The sequence below is a fragment of the Hippocampus zosterae genome, chromosome 11, assembly GCF_025434085.1.
Source record: "Hippocampus zosterae strain Florida chromosome 11, ASM2543408v3, whole genome shotgun sequence".
In the NCBI taxonomy this organism is placed as follows: Eukaryota; Metazoa; Chordata; class Actinopteri; order Syngnathiformes; family Syngnathidae; genus Hippocampus; species Hippocampus zosterae.
The window spans coordinates 11,527,852-11,552,283 of NC_067461.1; the positions used below are offsets into that span (position 1 = coordinate 11,527,852).

General features: G+C 40.4%; 2 protein-coding genes across 6 annotated transcripts; both read left to right on the top strand.

Moving 5' to 3' along the window:
* Positions 1-800: 800 nt before the first annotated feature.
* On the top strand, positions 801-12,916 carry fam135a (family with sequence similarity 135 member A). 4 transcript variants are annotated; one of them, XM_052079385.1, is made up of 21 exons: positions 801-1,081; positions 1,952-2,084; positions 3,965-4,044; positions 4,211-4,350; positions 4,737-4,807; positions 4,921-5,094; positions 5,246-5,372; positions 5,621-5,774; positions 6,148-6,225; positions 6,593-6,642; positions 7,127-7,285; positions 7,425-7,498; positions 7,602-7,756; positions 7,881-9,711; positions 9,792-9,952; positions 10,039-10,130; positions 10,258-10,355; positions 10,967-11,118; positions 11,203-11,313; positions 11,410-11,523; positions 11,624-11,892. In XM_052079385.1, the coding sequence occupies exons 2-21, from the start codon at positions 2,005-2,007 to the stop codon at positions 11,698-11,700; spliced, it is 3,978 nt and encodes a 1,325-aa protein (XP_051935345.1). In that variant the 5' UTR covers positions 801-1,081; positions 1,952-2,004; the 3' UTR covers positions 11,701-11,892. The 4 variants fall into 4 exon arrangements, with proteins under 4 accessions (XP_051935345.1, XP_051935342.1, XP_051935343.1 ...); XM_052079382.1 differs by lacking the exon at positions 11,624-11,892 and adding an exon at positions 11,899-12,916 and having other exon boundaries at positions 802-1,081; XM_052079383.1 differs by lacking the exon at positions 11,624-11,892 and adding an exon at positions 11,899-12,916 and having other exon boundaries at positions 802-1,081; positions 1,955-2,084.
* A 633-nt stretch (positions 12,917-13,549) lies between these two features.
* zgc:172136 (uncharacterized protein LOC566376 homolog) lies at positions 13,550-23,563 on the top strand. 2 transcript variants are annotated; one of them, XM_052079423.1, is made up of 14 exons: positions 13,550-13,749; positions 16,316-16,491; positions 16,587-16,677; positions 18,680-18,759; positions 19,279-19,355; positions 19,503-19,698; positions 20,144-20,299; positions 20,446-20,511; positions 20,910-20,978; positions 21,059-21,233; positions 21,302-21,616; positions 21,887-22,009; positions 22,109-22,173; positions 22,280-23,563. In XM_052079423.1, the coding sequence occupies exons 2-14, from the start codon at positions 16,414-16,416 to the stop codon at positions 22,562-22,564; spliced, it is 1,776 nt and encodes a 591-aa protein (XP_051935383.1). In that variant the 5' UTR covers positions 13,550-13,749; positions 16,316-16,413; the 3' UTR covers positions 22,565-23,563. The 2 variants fall into 2 exon arrangements, with proteins under 2 accessions (XP_051935383.1, XP_051935384.1); XM_052079424.1 differs by having other exon boundaries at positions 16,333-16,491.
* Positions 23,564-24,432: the final 869 nt, after the last annotated feature.

The following is a 24,432-nucleotide window of genomic DNA, read 5'->3' on the forward strand; positions in this document are numbered from 1 at the left end:
GATTCTAGTAGAAGAGAACAAGAGCTCAGACAGCATTCAGACCCTGTGGAGGAATAAGAAAACTCAAGTCCTAAAGACAAGGCTGGCATTCTCAGCAAAGTTTTCCAAATTTAGGATGAGGAGACAAAATGGGTACATTTATCTTGGCCTGATAAAATGCTGGAAGGTAAGGCATTGAGCAGGTACATGATTTCTTGGTTGCTTTGAGCTTGTTGGAGTATAGTTCAGAGAAGAATGTCTGCTGTTTTCTTTTTTGTTTGATCAAAGTTATGGCAATACATGTATAGTTGTTGTAAAAGTACATTTCTAGTTTGGTCAGTGGGTTATAGTTATACATGTACAAGTGCAATGTACCCAAAAGCAAATATAAAACAGTATTTCAGTGTATGTGTGTGTGTGTGGGTGGGGGTGTGTGTGTGCGTGTGTGTGTGTGTGTTTTCATCATTGTTTTATCTCAAGAAATCATTGGTTGATGTATTATCCATCCATCCATCCATTTCCGATCGTAGGCCACATGTAGTCCACTCCGTTATTCATGATGAAGATGGTGACGGCGATGACGATGATGATGATGCTCGGGTAAAATACAAGTTTCAGTGTTTTTAATAATAAAAAAACAATTGCTGTACTGTATTAGGAATAACAAATGGAATCGTGTATTACGATGATGATGATGATGATGATGATGATGATGATTATTATTATTATTATTATTATTATTATTGTTATTATTATATGGGGCTGCAGTGAAACTCTTGCAGGCTCAGGTGAAAAGAACTACTGCGCTTGGCGACAGTGCGGCGTCAACTGCGCCTCTGGTGTTTGTGCGCATGAACGCACGCTCGTAAATGGGCTGTTTTAGCAGCGCTACTGACAGGAACGCTATTGACAGACTACTCACATTCTGAAGAGTAAATAGCCCACCTGTCAATTAGTGAGCGGCTATTTATGTTTTTTCGGAAGGTGGACGAGTTATTGAGCTACTAGGATCGTTTTTTTGCCAGGACGTGGGGGAAGAAAGAACTCTGGTACTCCAGGACTACGTTGGTTAGCTAGCTAATGTTAGCTTGCCAGTGCAATGGTGAGTGAAATTTTAGCTTCTCCGGAGCTAATCTTAGCGTGCTCGCTTCTCCATTGCTGCTTGTCATTGCAATGCTTACTGAAACTAAACATTGTTACACTGGTACTAGCGATTGTTACACTGATATTAGCGGCGTGACGTTTGTGTACACTGTTGTGGATGGTTTGTTGACCCCACTTGACATGTTGTGGGCCCTTAAGCGAATCCTCAGCAAGAGTCACTCCCCACTTGAAAAAGCAAGACACCATTGCTGTGATTAGTCGTCTCCTAGTTGGGGACTAGTATCAGTTCTCGAATTTCCAGTGCCAAATGATGCGTCCTCTCGTTACAAGATGCCGTTGCACCTCTAATCTAACGTTGCGGGGGGGTTTTAAGGTCAATAAATGAAATCAAGTCTATTTTGGTCCTATTGTATATAACCAAAGGAGATGTTGAACTTTACAGAACAACCGGAGCTATTTTCGCCAAGTGTCCTACTTTCGTGCATGGTACAATTTAAAAATACCCAAGCTAAGCCTATTTATTTATATTGCATATCGCACTGGTCTGAAACGTGTTGAACAAAAGTGATTCATTGCCTGAAACAGCTCGTCGACAATACTGTTTATTTTTTTTCCCTCCACATGTAAACCATAATCCTTGGATTAGACAAACTTGTTTGTATTTGATCTTGCAAATGGACAAAGGGGGCAAATGTCATTCGTAGAAAGTTTGTGTGTGGTAAAGGGGGCGGGGGTGGGTGTTGTAAATATACTGTGGTACATATTATAAATTATAGAATAATAATTAATTGTAAATGTCAATGTCAACAATTCATCACTCAAGCCTCATTCTTTTGAATCATATTCCTACTTTTCTCCATTTTCTTAGCAGGCCTTCGTGTGTGTCCCAGATGATGTGAGCCACCTCGGCGTAAAGAGAGCATGATGACTGAAGTTCAGGCCACGGTGGAGTTCTCTGTGGAGCTCCACAAGTTTTACAATGTGGACCTGTTCCAAAGAGGGTGAGTTAGTCATTGTCACAACATAGTTTGACAACATCTGTTTTGTGCTTTTTGGGCATGGGCTCCAGGCTGTGGCAATCCATAATGCTTTCATTTTGTCACATACATTGGAACCTCCATGACTCAAATCCTTTCTGTTGGCTTTCAAGTTTTTGCATTTTCAACCCAATGTTTATTTAGCTGTGAAAGCAAATCTCGCGTTAAGTTCAGTTTCCTCTTCTATGGATCTCATCACACATTGTCATAGAGATATACCATCAGAGAAAAAGCTCATGTCAACGTTCATCATCGTTGATTTCTACTCTAGCTCAAGATGCCGTTGCCTAGCCGAAATGTAGGCCAAAAAGTAAAGATAAAAATATTAATTCAGTTCACATTCCGTGTCATCGTAAATGAATAAAATGTAAAAGGAACCGTGTTTTGTATAAATGAACAGCTTCAATGCCATTTAAATACATATCAACAGCGTCAATCTTTTAAGGAAAGTGCAAAATCAATAGTTGGTCTTTTCATGGAAGGAAGGATGCAGACAGGTGCAACACAAACAGTTTGAACATTGTGTATTCTTGTGCTGTTGAAAAGCAACAAAAATTATACATGACATTTGTACTTTGCTCCTTTTTTTGTGCTACACTGATAATTCTTAGTTGCGTGATGAAATTTTCAAATGAGTGAACAAGTTTGTCATTTTGCCAAAAGCATTATTCGTCATGTGTGTATTACGCCCGAAGCAAAGCTGCACTGTTTGTTCACAGGTTAGGCGTGTCAATGCTGCTTAAGGCATTTCCTCTTCTTGTCCCTTCCTTTGCCCCTGCTTGTGATTATTACATTTTCTGATAACATGTTTTGAACAGTCACGGTAAATTGTGACAAGCTTTCACAGGCCACAAAAAATTAAGTCAATCGCTGGATCTCAACCTGAAATTTTAGGTCAAAGTCTAAATTGTACCTCTTCTGGGACATTGGTGGTTCCACTAAATGTTGCAGAAAAACTCGCCATTCCAATGGAGGAAGTGTGTGTGTGTGTCTATGTGTGTGTGTGCGTGTGTGTGTCTGTGTGTGTGTGTGTGTGTGTGTGTGTGTGTGTGTGTGTGTGTGTGTGTGTGTGTGTGTGTGTGTGCGTGTGTGCTTGCGTGCATGCGTGCGTGTGGGTGTGGGTGGTGGGGGCAGAGTGTTGCACAAGACAACCCAAAGTGTATATGATACATGTTGCTGCCAGTCCAAATGATCTTTGACATATTCAGTAAGCAAATGCGATAGGAATATCATGTTGAATATATCAGGTAAGCTTTCTTTGCTTAAGGAGATCACTAGTACAGTACTTGTACAATACAGGGCGTTAAAAAATAACTTTTCATGATTTGCTTTCGCAGGCCACATAAAATGACGTGGCAGGCTGGATCTGGCTCCCGGGCCTTGACTTTTTACACCTGTGTTGTACGGTGTCCCTGTGCTATTGAACAGTAAAATAGCATCCATCGCCAATAAAAAATATAGACAAGAGATAGATGTCTAAGAAAATGGAATTGTAATAAGTTAGAAAGACTGGTAAATGGTACATTGTTTAAATGAAAGTTGTGGAGGGTGTTTGGTTTATATTTTAAACTCGCCTGCAGCAGGGATGGCATTAATGCTACACTGTTGTGAAAGAAAAAGCTACATCAGCTCATCATTACTTGGAAGAGCTTAGCTTTGCTACATGGGTGAGTGCAAAATGAAAGTGCTCCTCGTTTATTCAAGAAGGGTTTAGTGTCATTTGACAAATAAAGGCAAGCGAGGGGGTGGTTATTCCTGTCCTAGTGACACGAGAGACCAAACAAACTTACTGAATGGTTTGTCTCTTACCAGTCTGTTTTGTTTTGTTTTTTTCCAATTTTCAGGTTCTACCAGATTCGTGCTAGTGTGAAGGTTCCACCTCGTGTGCCGCACAAAATTGAAGCCAGTCTTCTTCATCCAAGCGGTAAATACATTCGTGAGGATGTTTTAAAAAAAATCATAAACAGGCGTATTGTTCAAAAGAGGACATTCATGTGCACAATGGGTCCATAATTGTTGCCCATATTTTTTTCATTAAAAATATTGCCCACTGATTAATACACACCTTAAGAGTTGTCTTCTTTGTCTAGGCTCCGACCTTGCATTTCCTGCTTCAGTCCAAGATGATGTCATCTCCAGCAAAACGTTTCAGATTTTGTACAAGAATGAAGAGGTTGTTGTCAATGACGTGCTCATCTTCAAAGTCATGATGCTTCTGGATGAGAAGAAGGTGTTTTGTTTTGTTTTTTTAACCATAATTTTACAAAAAGCATTTGTTTTTGGGACAATTTGTATTCCCACATTGATCTTCTGCATAAGTCTGCAGATAAATCTGATAGATGTATTTCACTCAGTGTGTATCTCCCCCAAAATATGCCATGATCTTTTGAGATTTGGACATGAACTACCAACACCAGAAATAATCTGGGGAACAAATGTATTTGATATGAGCTTCCATCAGAATTGGGGGGCAGCAAATAGTTCCTCCCAAACTATTATCAATCAAATGTAAATACAGCTGTGCAATGTTCTCAATATGCAAACCCATTCTGTAGCAAACAACAAAGCACATTGTTTTTGGACTGGCTCTAAATTGTTCTCTATCTTCTAAAACAGGTGGAAGAGTCCCTCTCTGATCTGGATTTCCATCTCCTGCTAGATTTGTATTTCACTGATGGCGATTACACGTAAGTTGATGGGTTTCTCACCTCCTAGTGGTGTTACCAAAGTCCTTTATATTCATACGTGAGTATGAATAAGGTCATGAATTATGTTTGTTTTCTTTGTTTTATATCTCCAGACCAGAAGATCCAAGCTCATTACAGAATATCAGCAGCCGCACACTTCGTTTGCACTTTAGCCTTCAGCGAGGCATTCACCAGCACATTAATGTCATGTTTGACTACTTCCACCTTTCTGTCATGTCTGTTGCTATTCACGCATCCCTCGTCGCGCTTCATCAACCACTCATCAGGTACAGTATTGACAAACGATTGACTTTAAGTAACATGTTGTCAAATCTCATACTTGCCTTGTATCGCAACACAAAAGTCTCAATATTTTACATGGCAAATGTTCACTTTTTACATGGATGTTGAATTTTTTATGCATACTCTCCTACCTAGTTTTCCTCGGCAAGTGAAGACAACATGGCTTAATCGCAACACTCCGGCACAGAGCAAGGACTCAGTCATCCCCGCTTTAGAAAATGTGGTGTTTGGCAGCAGTTATGCCAAGCAGGTATCATCAGATGTAAGTTAGCACATTCATTAAATATTAAATTAGGTTTTGACAGTTATAAAAATATTAGGCCTTCATGCAATCATTTCTAATGTAAGAGTTTTGAGAATAAACTGTTTCAATGCCCCACCCTAGCTAACATTATGAACAAGAAACCCCTATTTGAAAACTGATAAATCTTATTAATTTGGTTGAAAAAAATGGTAGCAAGAGCTCAGTTGTGTGTATCCTCTTCAACGTTTCCTTTCTTGATCCCTCAGGGCAAGTCATTCTTGGTATCCGACGACTGTGTACAGCATGCCCTGAGCCTCCACCATAACATGTGCTCCAGTCTCTTACTTGCGTATCAGGGCCTGTTTGACTACTTCACCAATGTCACGAAGGACTTGCCATCCTCCCATCGTTTGGAACTAGGTATACACCATCCGTTTTGCTCATTCATTCATTCATTGCAATCTGCACATGCAATACATGCTGTTGAGCTAGGAGGTGTTGTGTTGTCTCTTGACTTTATTTGTAAAGCATTACATGCAAGTCATATTTCATATTCTCATGGGTTTTCATCTGAATGAATGTTGCATAATCACAGACCCATTAAAACATTTTAAAATTAATACATCTCTTAGCCCAGTTCACCAAACCCAGATCATTGAAATGCCCAGGCACGACTCCATATTGTGGTAATGGATTACTCAAACTAAGCCGCACTAGTGGGCCGACACTAAAACATCCCAAAAAGACAAATTAATAAAAAGGTTAAACATGCCAATATGTGCAATCTTACTAGCCAAGCCCAGCATGCAAGTCCTATATGAGCGAGTACTAAGAAGACCCTATCCCCGAAGTCAAAGGCACGTCTACATAGGTATGTCCTGCCCCTTACCGTACCTTGCCTTCCTCTCCTGTTTCCTCCTCACTCCACTTATCTTATATCTTCTGTCCCAAAATGGCACATTCCCATTGCCACAATGTACTGAGTAGATGCACTCAAACTGCTGCCATCTTTTTTCTACTGTCTGTTACACACTTTTGAAGCCTTGGTATTCGTCACTGACTAACATTCAGTCTTCTCTGATCTTATCATCTTATCTTAGAAAAATGAATACTTTTCTCACACCAGTACTTTTTAACATTGGACTCTTGCTCAGTCTTTCTCAGACATATTCATGTGGTCATGAAGTAAACTACCGGTACATAGGTAAAACACAACCCACTGTTCCCTTTCATTTCAGAAACACTTGACTTGAAGGCACGTCTAGCTGAGTTATGTGAACAAGTGAAGGTAGGATCTGTTGAATAATACAGTGATATGGACATGTTCTTATCTCTAATAATATAAAATCTTTATAGAACGCAGACTGGCCTGTCATCAAATTAACTTTCGGCCAAGAGACTGGTAGAAAAAAATGCTCTTTTTATAACATTATGTGTTTCACTTTCTAGGGCGATATATATTTATTTATGTATTACTATTTTATAATAGTGATATTTTACATATATTTTGATTTAAAAATATATTTTTAACACTGTATAGATATAAATACTGTACATTTAATTACAAAAAAACAAATATACTGGTAACTAGGTTCCTGGGTGGCTCCTAGAGTTGTCTTAACTTACAGGTCATAACTTGTATTTTGAGTTTTTTGTGAAAAATGTCTCGTTCGTTATGAGGTTGTGAATCAAGAGCTTTTCTACTCTTCATTCCACTTTATGCTCACTACAGCCCCCTGGTGGTGTCTTTATTTCCTTTTTAAAATATTTAGCAAAAAGCAGAATCCCCTGACGAGTTAGCAGAACTGGTTAACATGAATCTAGCCCAGCTCTGCTCTTTGTTGATGGCTCTCTGGGGACAGTTTCTCGAGATCGTCTCCCTGCAGGAGCAAGTTGCTGCCCTTCTAGCTGTGGAACACCACACACTAAGAGTGAGTTCAAACTTCCTAAGTGCTTATCATATACCCCGCCTGGTAATCCAGGAATAACAATCATTTCTGTCTCATAAATCTACACTCTGAAGTTGGAGAAGCAGACTTAATTTTGACCTTGTAACTGTTGTTATTTCAGGTGAGGCGATTTGCAGAGGCTTTCTTCTGTCTCCAACATCCAAGACAGTCTGCTTTGGCATATCAGGAGCTATAGTATGTTGCAGTCGAGTGTGAAAATCTGACTGTCGGTAGATGGTAGTGTCCAGTATATCCAAGCGTTAAATGAAATGTTTTTCTTCTTTCCTCCTTCCTTCAGTGCTCACAGTCACCAGCAGATGACGAATGCGATCAAAAGTTCCAGCTACTTTTTGTCTCTGCCTCCACTTCCGGTGGAATGTGCGGATATGGATGGTGACATCAACTCTATTCCAATCATTTTTGAGGATCGCTATTTAGATTCCATCACTGAAGGTCAGTAACAAATAATGGGTGCGTTCATATGCTGTACCTTTTTAAGGCTCAATGAATAATTGTAAGCATACCTGTATATTTTGTTTTTGTCTTCATCCATGATGATTCTGGTTGGATTTTGAAGATCACGATGGACCCTGGCTGGGCATGCACAACACACGGTCGGCGTCAGTGCCAAGTAAATCAGATAAATCAAGTTCTAAGGACTGTGTTGCAATGGCCGGTCTTTTACCACCTGATTCTCAGGGTACCTTGGAGCCACCTCCAAAATCCAAAGGAAAATCAGTAAAACTGAAGAAAAATTCTAAGATTGAAAATCCCAAGAAGCTGATTAGACATGGATCCAAAGACTCAGTGGTTCTGGTGGGTTATAAGAACCTCAAAGCTCCTTTTGCCGATGCTAGCACCAAGAATAAGGAAGGGGATCCTCCTTTGAACTCAGTGGAGGACCAAGATGCCTTGCAGTTGGACTCTATTAATTGTTCCAGAACTAATGATGATTCTGTCTCTGACCTCAGTGCCTCGTTGTCACACTTTGGTAAGAGTATGGTTGAGTCCATCTCTGGTGACAGTAGACCTTATACTGCTGCTTGTACAGCAGGCACAAGAACGGGCCCTATGTGCCAACAACCCCCAAACAGAGATGACCAAGTCGATCAGAGTAACCAAAAGCAGATGCTGTGTTCTGCGGGACCTAAGCAAATTGACGTTAAACCAAGACTCAAAAACCAAGGTGGTCAAATTACAGTTATCAGGCCGTGTCGGACTGATGGTGCTAATAGCAGCAATATTCCAGAAATTACCCAGGCAGAATGTTACTCCAGTCACTCCGTGGTGGAGACAACGCAATATTGCCAGCATCCCTCTCTGTCCTCAGTGCAGGTAAAGTTTGATGGTGTCAGGCTGCCCGATGTAGCAGCTCCGTGTGCCTCTTCCCGCCTCTCAGATTCCGGCATTGAGAGTGAGCCCAGCTCTTTTGCAGCCCAACTCGTTTCAGGGTCACATACTTTTCCAGGGCTCGGTGTGGTTGAGTCAACTATGGCTGGCCTACAGCCAGGGAAGACTGCAGTCAGTTCTGCACTCAGTCCTGTACGGCCAAGTGCAGTACAACAGCCTTGTGAGGGAGGAGAGTTTCTTCACCCCGACGAGAGCCATGCTGCCAGAGGGGTTCAGTCATCGCTCACTTCTATCAACTCGTTGCCCTCAGATGATGAAGTTGAATGTTCAAGCCGAGCTGACATCTTTTGCAAGAGTATTGTGGTACAGGAGCAAAGCGTTGTGTTTTCTGGGGAGCACGTAAACAAACCTGCTGTTGATTCGGTCTCTCACTTGGATTCTGCAACAGGAGATTCCCAGCTTGAAAAATCTGGCCTTGATTTGAAAATGGAGCCCCACGTTATCGGGAATCCTGAGGTCAGACTGGAGGAGGCATCTGGTCTTGACGCCTTAAAAGAATCTCGTAGTGAACCCCAAACTGCATGCCCCTCAAGTAACTCCGCCACAAGTAGCACTGACTTGGTAAAACGTGGCATGGTAGAGAATTATTTTGGCTCAACTTCCAGCACAGATGTATCTGAGATCAGCCCTGTAGAAACTTCCGCTATTACTCTGGGAATCCAAACAGGACCACAGGTTGAGGAGGATGAAGATGAAGGTGAACATGAAATGATAGAGAACGGCTACTATGAAGAAGGAGACGACTACGCCTTTTTCAATGGTGCCGCCGATGAGGAGCAAACGAGTGTTGGAGGCACAGTTTGTCAGGAGGCGCAAGTTCTGTTTGAACAGCTTGGCATTGGCCACATCCACGAAAAACAGGATTTATTGAAAGCTCCAGTCTGCACCAACGTCGCCTCTGGTACTACTGGGCAGAGCGTGCGGAGGCGCCATCCCTCCACCTTGATGTCCTCAAATCTAACGTGGTATGAATGTGTACCTGCACCACAGATGATAGAGTGAGTTGTGATTTTCCATCCCACGATTAGGGTTATGCATGCATTCTAACTAATTCAACAATTACATTGAAATCATGCAGGTTCATCAAGGCTAAGGAAGAAATGAAGCAATTGAAGCTTCCTGGCATCTTGTACAGTGAAGTACCAGAGCTTGCATCCACAGTACCCTACTTCAGCTTGGAGGAAGATGAAAGCTGTGACGAGGGCATTCATCTTATCGTTTGCGTGCATGGCCTGGATGGTAAAGGCGACAAATCTTTCAAAGGATGATTTTTTTCTGAGCATTATATGCCACACTTGATGATGATGTTCCCCACATTGCTGTAGGCAACAGTGCAGACCTGAGACTAGTGAAGACGTACCTGGAGCTTGGACTCCCCGGTGCTCGTATAGACTTCCTTATGTCAGAGAGAAACCAGGTAATCTTTTTTTAAAAATTGTTGTTATGATCAGCATTATGATAAGCATTTTTTGTGGCGAGGTTGGGAGACAACCAACAAGCATAAAATAATCTAAACTTTAATTTTACTTGTGTTTTCCACCCAGAATGATACCTTCGCTGACTTTGAGTCAATGACAGACAGGCTGTTGGATGAAATAGTCCAATACATTCAGATTTACAACCTCACTCTTTCAAAAATAAGGTAATTGTAATATATTAGATTTTTGGGGAGCTTGGAGATTGATATACAGTAATTGTAAGTATTTATATAATTGCCACTGTAACCACTTCTAGCCACAGGCTTGTAACTATTATGATCCCCATTTTACCAGGACCAACATCAAGTTTTTGCCACCTGTCATCTTTCCATGTTTGGGAGCATTTAAGTTCCGACTATAAGCCACAACCTTTTTTCCTTCGTTTTACCCGCAGTTGGAAGTTGTTTTTTTGCGGATTTTCACAATCATTCTCGTATATTATTAGCTTCACTTTAGTTCACTAAAATTGTATTTTCAGTTCAGGAAATTTTCATTTTTGAACTATGTCAAATTTTCTGTAAAGTTCCTTGTTACCAGCTGCAGCTGTTGTGAAAGCGCTACGTAAATAATGATGTATTGTATCAACCAATTTTTACGCATTTTTTAAGCATAAATACGGCATTCAAATGGAACACCTACACACTCGTAGGTATATATATTCTTGTATTCTCTCTGCCATGTGGAAGCTATTAGAGCTGCTGATTATCTACCTCTTGTTATGCTCAATAGACTGAATTTGATCATTGTTAACCTTGTCTTTTCTTTCGACTTCCAGTTTTGTGGGCCACTCGCTGGGTAACCTGATAGTTCGCTCTGTACTGACCAGACCCAGGTTTAAATGTTACCTGAGCAGGTTACACACCTTCCTTTCCCTCTCCGGACCTCATTTGGGCACACTATACAACAGTTCAGCATTGGTCAACACAGGTAGGTGTCGGCATATTTCAGAGATTCCTTATACTGTAATAGTAAAAGTAAACAGGATTCTGTGAACTAACTTTTTGTTTCTAGGCCTTTGGTTCATGCAGAAGTGGAAGAAGTCAGGATCGCTGCTGCAGCTGACTTGCCGTGACCACTCAGATCCTCGACAGACATTTCTCTATAAACTCAGCAAAAAATCTGGTACGTGATACCTTATTTGCTCTATTGTTTGCTTATTTTGCTTTTGAGCTAGGAGTACCTGTATAGGAAACGTCTAAAGCGATCTTTTGTCTTTAGGTCTGCAGTTTTTCAAGAATGTGGTTCTGGTGGGTTCACTGCAGGATCGCTACGTACCCTATCATTCAGCTCGGATAGAGATGTGCAAAACAGCATTAAAGGATAAACAAACTGGTATGACACCTTACATACACTTTTATATTAGAACGGTTCCACACCCAGTCGTGCTTGCTTTTCCATGAGACTTTTTTGGTGGCAAATTGATTAATTACAGTGAAATTGATCGTGGCGCCCGCCTCAAGGATGGAGGCTTTAGGTCACCACTGGAGGGCTTCAGACACCGCACAATGAGGACCTTGCCTCGGAGAGGCAGCCAAATAAATGAGAGTGAGCTCTCTATTCAGAATGAATAAGCACTAACAAGTGTTTGATGGGCTGTACTTTGCGACGTTGCCACATCATGCAGTGGCAATTCATATTTTGGAGAAGATTACCGGTATATGAATTAATAAGACTATATTAAGTGACAAAAGTGTTTGACATCACCAGGTCCCGTGTATGCTGAGATGATTGAAAATTTGCTGCTGCCAGTACTTCAGAACAAAGACTGCAACCTCGTCCGATATGATGTCATCCACGCGCTTCCCAACACAGCCAATTCTCTCATCGGTCGGGCTGCCCACATCGCTGTTCTAGATTCCGAGATTTTTCTGGAGAAGTTTTTCCTTGTTGCTGCCCTCAAGTTCTTTCAGTAGAACTGCACGTGGACAAGAGAATGTGGAGTTAATACCTCACTTTAGCTGAATTTTCCTCCAGTGACAATTGTTGGACTACTTGTATATACTTTTTAATGAAATAAGACATGCATCATAATTATTTTTTTCTCTTCTCTGTTTAGTTTTTATGGAGTTTGTTTTTTATTTTTCTACTGCCAGTGTTGTTTGTCTGGGAGGGGCAACGTTTGCCAAGTTTTAATGTTTCCTTTCATTATTTATCTATGTTCCTATACAACTGTATGTTATTCAATTCATTTTAGCAATTGAAATGAAACTAAAGCTGCTACATATTTAAAATGGCAAGTCTGCACAGTCACCATTTGAAAACCTTTCTGACAGTTTTTCCCGAGACCTTGCATTCATTTGCACCGCAACTACATTTTACAAGCTTTTGTACAGAAAATTCATTTGTACAGATTGCTTTTGTATTGACTATTTTCCATCCTTAAAAAAAAGAGACTGGATTTGAAATAGCAATGTTGTGCTGAGACTTTGAAGCTTTTCATTTGTTTTTAATTCTTTATGCAGCATTGTGCACGTTTGCCAACAAGGTGTTGGAGAAAATAAAGCTAGAGCATAGCATTTTGTCAGAGGGAGTTTACGAAATGCTCATCATTGAACAAAGCACATTTGGTTTCTATCATCCGTTTATTGAGAATGTATTGAAAGTATTTGGTTGTTGACATTGGGTAATTATGGCAAATGGAAAGCATTTTTTTGGATTTTAAAACGTGTTTCATGGGTGGATGTTTATATCATTGTATAATTAAAATTGACAATACAAAAGTTAATTTCAGATTGAACATTATTGTTGCATTTTTAACAATACAGTACATGTAGACGTGCTTTTGTAACATTGACATGCAGTCATTGTCAAATCAAGGCCCCCAGTAGGTGGTAGTGTTTTTTAACCAAGACACGCTGCTGAATGTTTTATTTCAAAGCAAGGAGGTGGATTGCAAAAGCAAAGATTTATGGTGGAAATATGTTGGGTGATGTTCATCAAAAGATCTAATTATAGGGGTGAGCACACTGTACTAGGAAACCGCTCTACGCCCTTTCTATTCCCAGAGCAAGTCTCGCAGGCCATATACATTTTCAAAATAAATATATTTCCAAAAAAAAACAAAGTAAAATAAATAAATAACAAAAGAAAGAAATGAGACAAATGAATGAATAATATTTTGCATTTAATTAGAATAATATGAGTATCCCATACATGAGGTAAATAGTCACTATCGTAATAAAACAAAATAGTATTTTAATCCACGATGTATTATAAAAGATTACTTTGTTACTTTACCCCTGGTATGACTCATGAGGTTAAAACAAATGTTAAAGTTCGCGTTCTTCAAATAACTTCTTGAACATAACAGAAGCAAAACAGTACTGCAGTACACCCCTCAAGTCTTGGAAGTGGTACAGTCCAAATCTGCTTCTGTGGGTTGTGTGGTTTGTGATTCATCATACGCACTAGCCAGGCGTGTACGTTTTTCATCTCTTAGCATATGTAATTATTTAACTTACATTAAAACAAGTAGAAAAGAAAAATAACATGTTTTAGCCACTGCCAGAGAAAGCTGTGTCGAAACACATGAGACTGATCTCCAACATGTGATGCCCGGTGAGTTTTTGCTGATTTACGTCAAGTTAGAGTTAGAGCACTTGTTGCTCTCAAATTGTGGCGTTACTGGCTGAGTGGAACCGGTCTGATGCATCCCCTACTACTATTTTTATTGATGATTTTGAAATCTGCGTGTTTCTTCATCCAACTATCATCAGCTATCTTATCTTCTACGTTTGTCCATTTGTAATCAACATAAAACAATTGCATTCGTGGTTACAAATCTAAATTTGAGTTCCTCGGAGCCTTAAAACGTCCAAATTGGATTGAGATTAATTCGTATTGTTTCCCGGTTGAAAGAATCTCTCTCTATATATAGAGATGTACATATATAGAGATAGACAGGTGAACCCATTTCTTTCCTTTATTTACTCCTCGACTTGTGTGGTTTTGGTCAGTTCGGTTTACAGTTGGCGTTCAAAAAAATAAAACTTGAAGGTTCGGTGGGGTTGTTTTTCCAGCAATAGAGATTATATTAGTCTTGGGAGGGTATTAAATAAGCATGCAGATGGCATTTGGCATATGTAAAGACAGCTATTATCCTGGTCATCAACTAGCTGGGGATGTCTCAGCCTTCATTGTCTCTGCGTTTTTACTGTAAACTTGGTTCAGATGGTCACACAGACTGTCACGTGCATTCATTCTGTACCCAAGCATAAGCTGTGTTGTACTTCATTGACTGCATCTAAATTAGTTTTAAAAAGTTATGGACAGTAGATTTATAGAGATCTCTCATTTAGTCTGAGGTTGTCCACACCTTTAACCTTTATACGCCCTCAGTAGGTGCATCCTTTTCAGTGGAGGATGAAGTGGGTGTTTTCCCAATCGAGGAATGTTTAGAGCTGCTTTCTTTTGCTGCATTCAAAGTTGCATCTTGTAATAGTATGACTTTGTCATTGCTGGCCAAGCTCAAACGATGAGAACGGGGAAAAATTATGAAAACGTGAAATGTTGCGTCATCATTAAATGCCAGGATCGAATGGTGTTTCTATGAGCACTTAGAGAGAAGGAACGTTTAGAGTAGACTCCAAAGAAACAAATACAACGTGGCTCTGAACTGATGTTGGTGAAAATGAAGATGGAGCCAAAATAATCTCATGGTTCAGCTCAGATCAGTCAGTCTGGGTTTCCCCCTGTTGTGTTTTGTTTGTTTTTTGTCCCGACTCCCAACCCAATTTAGGCAATTTCCTGAGGTTAAAAAAAACAAACTAAATTTAACTTTGAACTAATCTCAGATTTTAGTGAACTCGTATGCTCATTATTAAAATTAGTAAGCTTTTTCCCCATGTTTTTTCGATTAACCACGAGTGCTCATTGATTGTGTCACTTATTGTTTGATAGGAAAAACACTTTCAAAAAGCTTCAAGTAAAGTCAATGATTGTGTGATTTTGATATCAGTGTATTTCACACAACATTTTGAATGAAGATGTGTGCGACATTATCATTCCTTGAATTAAGTCGAGATTTAATTGTGTGACTTGTCATGGTGAGCGAGTCAGATTTTCATGTTACTGGAAGTTCAGGTTTTTGGACGTCAGTTTGTCCTGACACCTTGATGTGAGCATGACTCTGTTTGAACATGTCCAGAAGTCAAATTTGGTAACACAACATTCTTACTTCTGAGTCTAGAACTGTTGTGTAAAAGACACATTGTAAAACAAGACATGAGGGACCATCACTCCATTTTGTAAAAAAGTTGTTTTTATCTATCTTTATTTTATTAATATTATTATTATTTTTTTTACATCCTCTTGGAAGAAGTAGAGTTAGGTGTATGAGCAGGTGGCTCCAGTTTCAGTTGACCTGTTCCCGCTTGTTTTATTATTATTTTTTTTGCTTTTGACTGTTTATTGTCAAGAGCAGGTTTTAGAGGGATCAGAATCGGAGCACGGCAGTAATTAAACTGATTAAATCACCCTAAGACTTTAATCAGATGAGCCTTGTACCAGTTGAGGCTTGAGGGGGTTTGCGTGAAGTCCGAATTTGAGGCGAGGCTACATGGCAAACAGCCTTCAATTTGGGTGTGTTAAGATACACTGACGTCTCAATCTTTTTGATCTTGCTTGATGTCATGTATGACAGTGTGTCGGTTTTGTTTCTGTGAAGGCAAATACTTCCCAGAAAATTGCTAATACTGTACCGTAGTAGAAGCAGCATTCAGGTTTTTAGGCACGAAATCAGATATTGTATATCTTAATAGATTTATTTTTCCTCCATCTGTCATGAGCTCAGTCTTGTAGGATTTGCAGGATGAAGTGTTTTCACATTTTTTTGTTCAATTATTCACTTATTTAGTTTCCTGATGAATTGGATCAATAACCATCTGTGCCATAGCTTTCTGTGGTATACGCTTGGCTAAGTGATGTTGATGTCTTTTTCGGTCGGCACACTTTGTTGAAATAGTCTTTGTGATGGATTAAGTACTGATGTGTTTTTCCCCTGAAACAGTGAACAGTGAGTATAAAAGTCACAGAAGACTGTTAGTCGGCAAATCTTTGACCATTTTAAAAGGAGTGCTGCATCATCCGCTGTTCAACTTGTTTTTCTTCTGCTGATTTCACTCAGATGTCATCTTTTTTAAGATCTGATATGGATGAAGTGTCGCTGATCAGCTAAGAGCTTTAATTTAAAAAATTGAGTTGTGATCGACACAAGGTGCCACAATGACCTCTTCAGTAAAGCAGCAGAGAAATATTTGTGTTCTTCTTCCCAACAAAACCCAGCTGGAGATCACTGTCGGGGTGAGTTTGCCTCCAAGTTATAATTATCTGCCTCTCAAAATAGTTTTTTTCCACTCTTATCGTAAACACAGTTCTCTATGGCTCTCTTGCTCTAGCCAAAGGCCACAGCGCAAGACATTTTCAGTCAGGTGGGAGAGCTTCTTGGTATCAAAGAGATGCACTTGTTTGGCCTCACTGTGGTGCGAGGTAAGTCCACTCCTCGGATTCCTTCAAGACCTGTCCACACTAGTGTATACAACAGCAGTGTTTCAAGTACCTGTACAGTGGAACTTAAAAGTCGTGAAGTGAGGCAATTGAGGCATTCAAATCTTATGGTAGTTTTAAAACTGCGAGGTCTTCCTTGAAAACAAAAACACTGCTTATTTTGCTTTCCATTCTTCTTTTTTTTGATTTTTTTTTTTTGATGTGGACTAATCACTGAAGCTATATTGTACTGAGCATCTAAGACAGGGGTGCCCATTATGTCATTCGCGATCGACCAAGTCGGTCCAAAGGGTGTAGAGCAGTGGTTCTTAACCTGGGTTCGATCGAACCCCAGGGGTTTGGTGAGTCAGTCTCGGGGGTTTGACGGAGCCTCTGCCATTTTCTGTTTTTAATAAATGCGGGTGGGGGTTTATATCTTGAATTTATTTATTTTTTTAAGTATTTATTTTACACTCATGAAGGGTTCGGTTAATGTGCACATTAACTGGTTGGTTTTGGTACCTCTAAAAAGGTTAAGAACCACTGGTGTAGAGAGGGGAAAAAAACATTTGTGTCTCTGTGCATGTTAGTAATATATTTTTTGTGTTAATGCACACTGGAATCTAATCATTCTATCGGTCTCACTTTCACAGAAAGTATTTAAAAAAGAACAGAAAATAAAGCAGGTCATCTTTAACATACGGTTACATGTGACTGCATCACCGGAGGTTGTTAGCGCTCAGAAGTCTGCAGTTGCAGTTTGTGATCAGAGTTGTTGCGCTATGTCTTTTATCTTTATCATTATTGTCATTCAGAGTTTGTTTTGTACAATTCACCGAGGGGACAGGCGAAGAATGGGAATCTGGAGGGCCGAGAGAAGCATTTTAAAATGATATGCGTGAGGTACGATCATTAACAGGCATGCGTAGTATGCCTCAGCGTCAGGCTTTGCTCATCATGGCATGTACGTGCGTGTGTGCGTATGTGCAGTAACGGGTCGATCGTGGGAGGTTGGTTGATCGAAAAGTAGATCTTCGGTCAAAAAAGTTTGGGCACCCCTGATCTAAGACATGTACATGTGTAACACAACATAACCAGCGTTGCGTCGAAATGAATTTCAATTGTGGTTGTATGATTGTCATTTTTTTTCTGTGTGCCATTACTGGTACCCGAATTTATTATGAAATGAATATGATTAAATCCTTACCAAACTGAACTCACACATTTTCCGAAAACCATTAGCTTTTCATTCAGGTCTTCCGGGTCTACATGAGTGGATGTTGAGTGACCTCTGAGCCATACTTTCTTGGCTTCGTTCATTCTTGCTTGCTCAAATGCTTTGAGATGCCTTGGAAATCTCATGTGGCTCACCTCCGCAACAAGCAGCCTTTTGTTGTTTTTTTTTTTTTTTGGTGTTGGTTCAGCGATCACTTGGCCAGAGATTCCTGCAATATTAACTTCATTAAGCCTGGAATGCACCCTTGCATTCCTCCCCTTCATGGAGGGGAGGGATGGATTGATGAGAAGGGTGGGAGTCTGGGGATGAGGGGAGAGGGGGTACAGAGTGGAGGAGGTGGGGTGGTCTTCTAATGACTCAACTCCAACTCAAAAACATGAGTCGTGAATGAGTCAGAGTGGTCCAGAAAACTGCCAGGAATTGATGGATGTTGACAAGAACAAGTTGTGAAACAGCTCGGTGAACATTATTCAGCTATGCAACCAAAGAGATAAGGTTGACAAACGCAGAGACTGATACCACCACCTTATTCTCAGCATAGTGGTCAAATTCTCTACTGAATGAGAATTCAAATAAGTACTACTAAAATGGTCGTAATTAGGATAAGCCAGATAGCTGGCTCCCTCTCTAACGAAGGACTAAGGCCTTCTTTTTGTCTTTCACCCCAATTAAGCCCATTGTTGGACACATTTTCTGCCTCGTTGCATTATTATTTTGTTTGCCCGCTAACTGTCTGCTTGTTTTCCCGGTTGTCTTTCTTCTGCTCAGACAATGAGCGCATATTTTTAGACATGGAGGAGAAGTTGACCAAGTACTTACCCAAAGAATGGAAGCAAGAGTCCGGAAAGGTGTGGAATCTTATGAAAGTTGACAAACACATATCATACAACAAAACACCACTGTTGTTTTTTGGTTTGTTTTTTCACCCCCATTGGCAGTATTTATTGTCGTCAAAAAATAGCTCAAGATATACTGTGCAAGTCATTCACAGCACAAATAATATATAAAATGTTACACTACATTGGATTTGTAGTCATCAGGCCACTATTGTATTTTTGTATGCACAGTTTTATTTCAGATTTCCATATTGTGTTAAAAGTATTGTACTAAAAGTATCTTTATTTTTCCCCAACATCAAGACTGTTAACAGTTTACATTTGAAGTTATATCAGAATTGGAAAATAAATTTTATTTTGAACATTATGGTACACATAGACAATCACCTTACAGTTATACATCAACGATCTATATACTGTATCTCGTTTCAAACTTGAGACTCATCCCATATCAGCGACATACCCTCGAAAAATCCACAAAACCTTGTGAGAGTAAATGCAAAATACCCACCCATGTCTTTATTCCCATAGACTTTTGAGAAGAGAGCCTTTCCTCTAGTGCTCTGCATTAAAGTGCAGTACTATGTTGAGAACGGCAGACTTATCAGGTGTGTACCCTCACCCGTGCACCACTTCTTGACAAGCTTTCTTTCATGTGCTCTTATTATTACTGTACACCATCCATCTTTGTCCTCCTTACTGACACCCTGTGCAACCCTCTCGTCATGTTTTCATTTCTTTGGGTTCGGTACCAGTGAACGCAAGGCACGCCATCTCTACTACTCTGACCTCCGCGAGCGGGTGTTACGCTCCGAATGCCGTCAACAGGAGGAGGTGTACTTCCAGCTCGCAGGTTACGCCATGCAGGCGGAACTCGGTGACCACCAGCTTCCCAAGGACGGGGAAGAGAGTGCCCCTTACTTCGAACCCAAGGAGTACTTTCCTCCATGGGTATACAGCATACATTTCATGTTTCATTTTCTTTGTTTTTTTGTCGCCATTTTGACGGCAGATAGATCAATAGATAAAGTTTGAACTGCCAGTCAAATTATTTGCTGAGGAATTACAGTGCTGGTGTTAAGTGCTCACCCATACGTAATATTGGCAACCACCGCACCAAGGGAGTTTTCATAATCAATCCATTCATACGTTTTGTATATTGCTTATCCTCTCCAGAATCACGCAAGGGGCTAATTTAGGGTGGAATGCGGCCTCCTACCTTTGCGAATGGAGTATTGAGTGGTATCACTACAATCACTACAGTGGACCAAAAAAAAAGACAAAGCGTACTTATTATTAGTACTGGGAATGTTTATACCATTACATTATTATATATAATGCCACTGCCATCAAAATGCTTATAGTTTCTTCTTTTTCCTTTGTTCCATTTCTCTAGATAATAGCCAAGCGGGGACTGCACTATCTCCTCTGCCATGGCCCCAAAGTGCATCAGGACCTGTGGGGCATGTCGGCACGTGATGCCATCCTCCTCTTCATCAGAGAGTCATGTCGACTGGAGGACGTACCAGTCACATTTTACAGACTGCAAAAGGTCATTAGTCAAGGAAAAAACCTTCTATATGTTCCAAGCCGCTGTTTAATGCTGAAAAGCCACCTAAAATGGAGGTTTAGCCAGACTCTCAATCTTATCTGTTCAGCTCAAAAGCTTCACTGACATCTCATCATTCATGTGTCCAGGACAAGAAGGAAGAGAGGGGAACAGCGGTACTCGGCCTGACCCTGAGAGGAATGCAGGTTTATCAGGTATGTGCGCAAACGAATGGGTTGGTGATCTGCTCCTTGTATTTAACGTGCAAAACAGAAAATCTGACTTGACTCTTTGGATCCGTGGCCTGTTAAACCCTGAGCAGACGAGTAAGGAATGTGTGGGTTGCCACCAGCAAGAGTGCAACAGCAGATACGAGGCATCTGCCAAATGCGTCACTTGTTTGATGTGTCCATCAGGGACCATCTGGGGGGGATTAGGGTGTTGGGGTCTGGCCGATTAAACAGACCATGAGATACAACAAGAGACACCCTTGGCCTCTCCACGTTTCAGAGGCCGAAACAAAATGGACAAAAAACTCTCATTTCTAATTTAAATTTCTGGATTATCCTTGAATCTGAAACATTCTACAATGAATTGTTTTGTGTGTCTGCAGGAGGCAAACAACATCAGACACTTGTTATATGACTTCCCCTGGTCCAATGTGGGACGACTCACCTTCCTGGTAATCATTTCTATTCCCTCTTTCAGCAAGTGGGACTGTGTCATTGGCAGTGACTGTTTACTGTGTGTTGTTCTGCTTAGGGAAAGAAATTTGAGATTCAACCGGATGGCTTACCGTCAGCAAGGAAGCTTGTTTACTACACTGGGTCGTCATTCCGCTCTCGACACCTTCTCTTGCACCTTAGCCGCAGCCATCGCATCTACCTCAGCCTCCAGCCTGCCCTCAAGCACCTCCGCCAGCTGGAGGAGAGTGAAGGTACAAGAGAAGCAACTTCCTTCATTGCATTTCTTCTGACCAGAATTATTTTGTTCACTTTGTTTTAGAAAAAAAGCGTTACAGAGAATCCTACATCAGCGATGATCTGGACTTGGACCCACCAGGCAGCGAAAGCAGCCCGGGTTTGTCCCGGATTTCCACCAGCAGCTCGGGTATCGAAGCCGACACCCGCCAACACAGCATCTCGACAGAGATGGCCTCCATGGAGGAGGAAGCGGAACAAAAGGCAGAGAGGAGTTCCTACTCTGCCGCTAGCCAAGTTAGCTCCTCCACGTCTGGCCTCGGCAGCGGCAGAAAAGCTCACATTAAGGATGAGGAGTGGAAAGAGCAAGCTGAGAAGTTCACACCCGCTCGCACATCAGGTGCTGCAGATTGATGAAAATGCTGGAATTTTAATCTTTTCAAGGATTCAGAATGATGGATCAAAGTATTTGTATTTCACAAGCTGTGGCATTTTAAGGTGCTTGTGTAAAAGTGCTGGAAGGTGCAGTCAAAATCTTGGAACTTGTAGCTCTATACTTTGAGGACATGATTTCAATACTTTCACCCTTTGTAAACAGATTCTTTTGGAGGTGAAATATGTCAGTTGGCCGCCTCGCTTGATTTTGATACAGGCTGCTATTGTTTTCCAGAAATGAAGGCTGTTGTCAGACAGGAAGTTCTTGCGGATTATCCAGATGAGATGTTCCAGCTGGCCGATCTTCTCGATGGTGTGTCGGTCGATTGCACACTCTCCTCTGAGATAACCTCGCCAGGTGAGAATATTTATGATGTAAAGTGCATTTATTAGTGCATTTTTTATTTGTTTTTTTTTTCACATATCAATAATACGTTGTATTACACATTTGCTCCAGAGAACAAAGTTTGCCTCCCAGACAACAATGAGCATCTCCTTATTTTAGATAGCACCAGTACCCAGGTATGTTTTATATTATTTGCCAAGTTCTTTTTATTTTTATTTTATATTTTTAAATACAGAGGAATTGATCATGTTTGTCTTTTTTCTGTACTTTGTTATTCTTTAGGTGGGAGAAACTAGATCGCATGTGGACCGGCACAGCCACAGTCTTGATGATGTCAGTTTGTTCCCACCTCAGGCACCCCTGGGGACCACACTACAAGCAGATTCTTCACACAGCTACACCTTCGGCCTCTCGGACACCTCGGCAGACACCAAGATGCCCTTAGTTCACGACTATTACCCTTTTTTGCACTGCCAAGCCAAACCTTCCTTCTATGGTCGCAGGTCTACCAACTGTCTGTCACTGGACCTGCTCGCAGATGAACATTTTCTGGAATTCGTTCTGTAAACAAACAAAGAAGTCCTCACATTTGCCTCATTTATGTGTAATGAAGGTTATCTACGGGATCCATATGGGAGGTTTTTTGTGATCTAACATTTTTCCTGTGTTCCATTTTTCATCTGTTTATTTTACGCTGACAATTCTGTGGATCCCAGTTTTGTTTTGTTTTTTTACCAGAAATATTTCTTTGTCAGTGACATATTTATTGTTTTTTGTTTTTTTTTATCAATGTTTTGTAGATGCTACCCGCAATTTCATTTGATGACATTTCAACTTGTGTGTACAAAAAAAAATGCAATTGTATTGTTTTGTATGCCAGCAATCTCTTGAGGGGTTAATATTAAGGGCGAAATACATTTTTACATTGTGATCTTTTAGATATTTATCAAATGGAATTTCTTTTAATCTATTTGTACTCCAGCACTGTCAGAACATTTGTAATGTGTTTATTATATGCTTAAAATATTCAGATGTCACAGTGCCAACGATAATGTTTCGTAACATTTTACACTGCATTTTTCTAGTGTGTTCAGTCATCCCTCTCCTATTATTATGCCTCAGCAAATGTAGCTACTTGTGTGGAAAAATACATTTCTTTATAGCTTGTAAACCATTCATCCAAAGCCTCCAAATGTTTAAGCTCGTCTTCTGCTTTCATAATTACAACATTACTGTTTGCAAACCTCTATATCTGCAACTGTGACATTTACAATGAATTTGCAGTATTATTGTTTTATGTAACCTCCAAACAAAGATCCTTTTTGTAAAGTTATTTTTCCCCCCAGAGATATTTTCAGTTTTGTAAATGCCAATTAGTATGCAAAAGAAGAACTTTAGCCAGCATGACCTCACTCAGAAGGAATGCTAGTGATTAAACACTGAAACTCTATTCTGATAATGTATGACCAACCTGCGGGTTCTTCCCAATGCTGAAACGTTTTAAGATAAAGCACTGTTTTTTTTTTTTTTTTTTAATGATAGCAAAAATAAATTTTACTACTTACTTCTATTTTGTCTGTGTACAAAACTGCAAATTGGATACACAAGTCTATATATAGAGACACATGCACAATTCTTTTTATGGAATCATAAATGTAGTGTATATATTTCATTTGAAACGTTAAAAAAGATTTGATGCCTGAGACTTGTTGACCTACTGACTCAACTGAGATACAATTCTTACCAGACCCTCCCAGACTGCTTTGGTCATGTGACGGCAGTAATAATGGGAGATGTTTGTCTGGAAGCTTTTCTTCCAGACTGTCTTCCTGGCAGAGAACCCCCACCAGCACTTTGAAGACAAGCTTGTATTATTGAGCATCCACCTTGTTGCTTCGTTTTCCCAAGTTCTTTCAAATGAATTTCTAAGATGTATACATATTATACACGAATCACAAAATAGGCATGTGTCGGTTTTTGGTGAAACACTAACCTTTACGGCTTTTTTGTACAACTTCATGAATAGTAATTTGCTTTTAAAAAGTCTTCTTCGTCATGAGACCAAAACAATACCAATGCGCTACCAGCGTGTGTGTGTGTGTGTGTGTGTGTGTGTGTGTGTGTGTGTGTGTGTGTGTGTGTGTGTGTGTGTGTGTGTGTGTGTGTGTGTGTGTGTGTGTGTGTGTGTGTGTGTGTGTGTGTGTGTGACCCCAGGGAATATGTTTTGTTGTTGTTTTTGCCGTCACTAGAATAAAGTCATAATACATAAACACTCCAGTCGGTGGCAGTGGCGCACTCACTGTTAGAGTGTGTGGAGGGAGTACAGGTATTGGCTTGAACTTGAAGGCGTGCGTTTGCGTGCGTGCTTTTTGGGGGGTTTCGAAGGGGGAGGGGGGCAAGCATACACACACACTGCACAAAGTAGGAGATAAGTG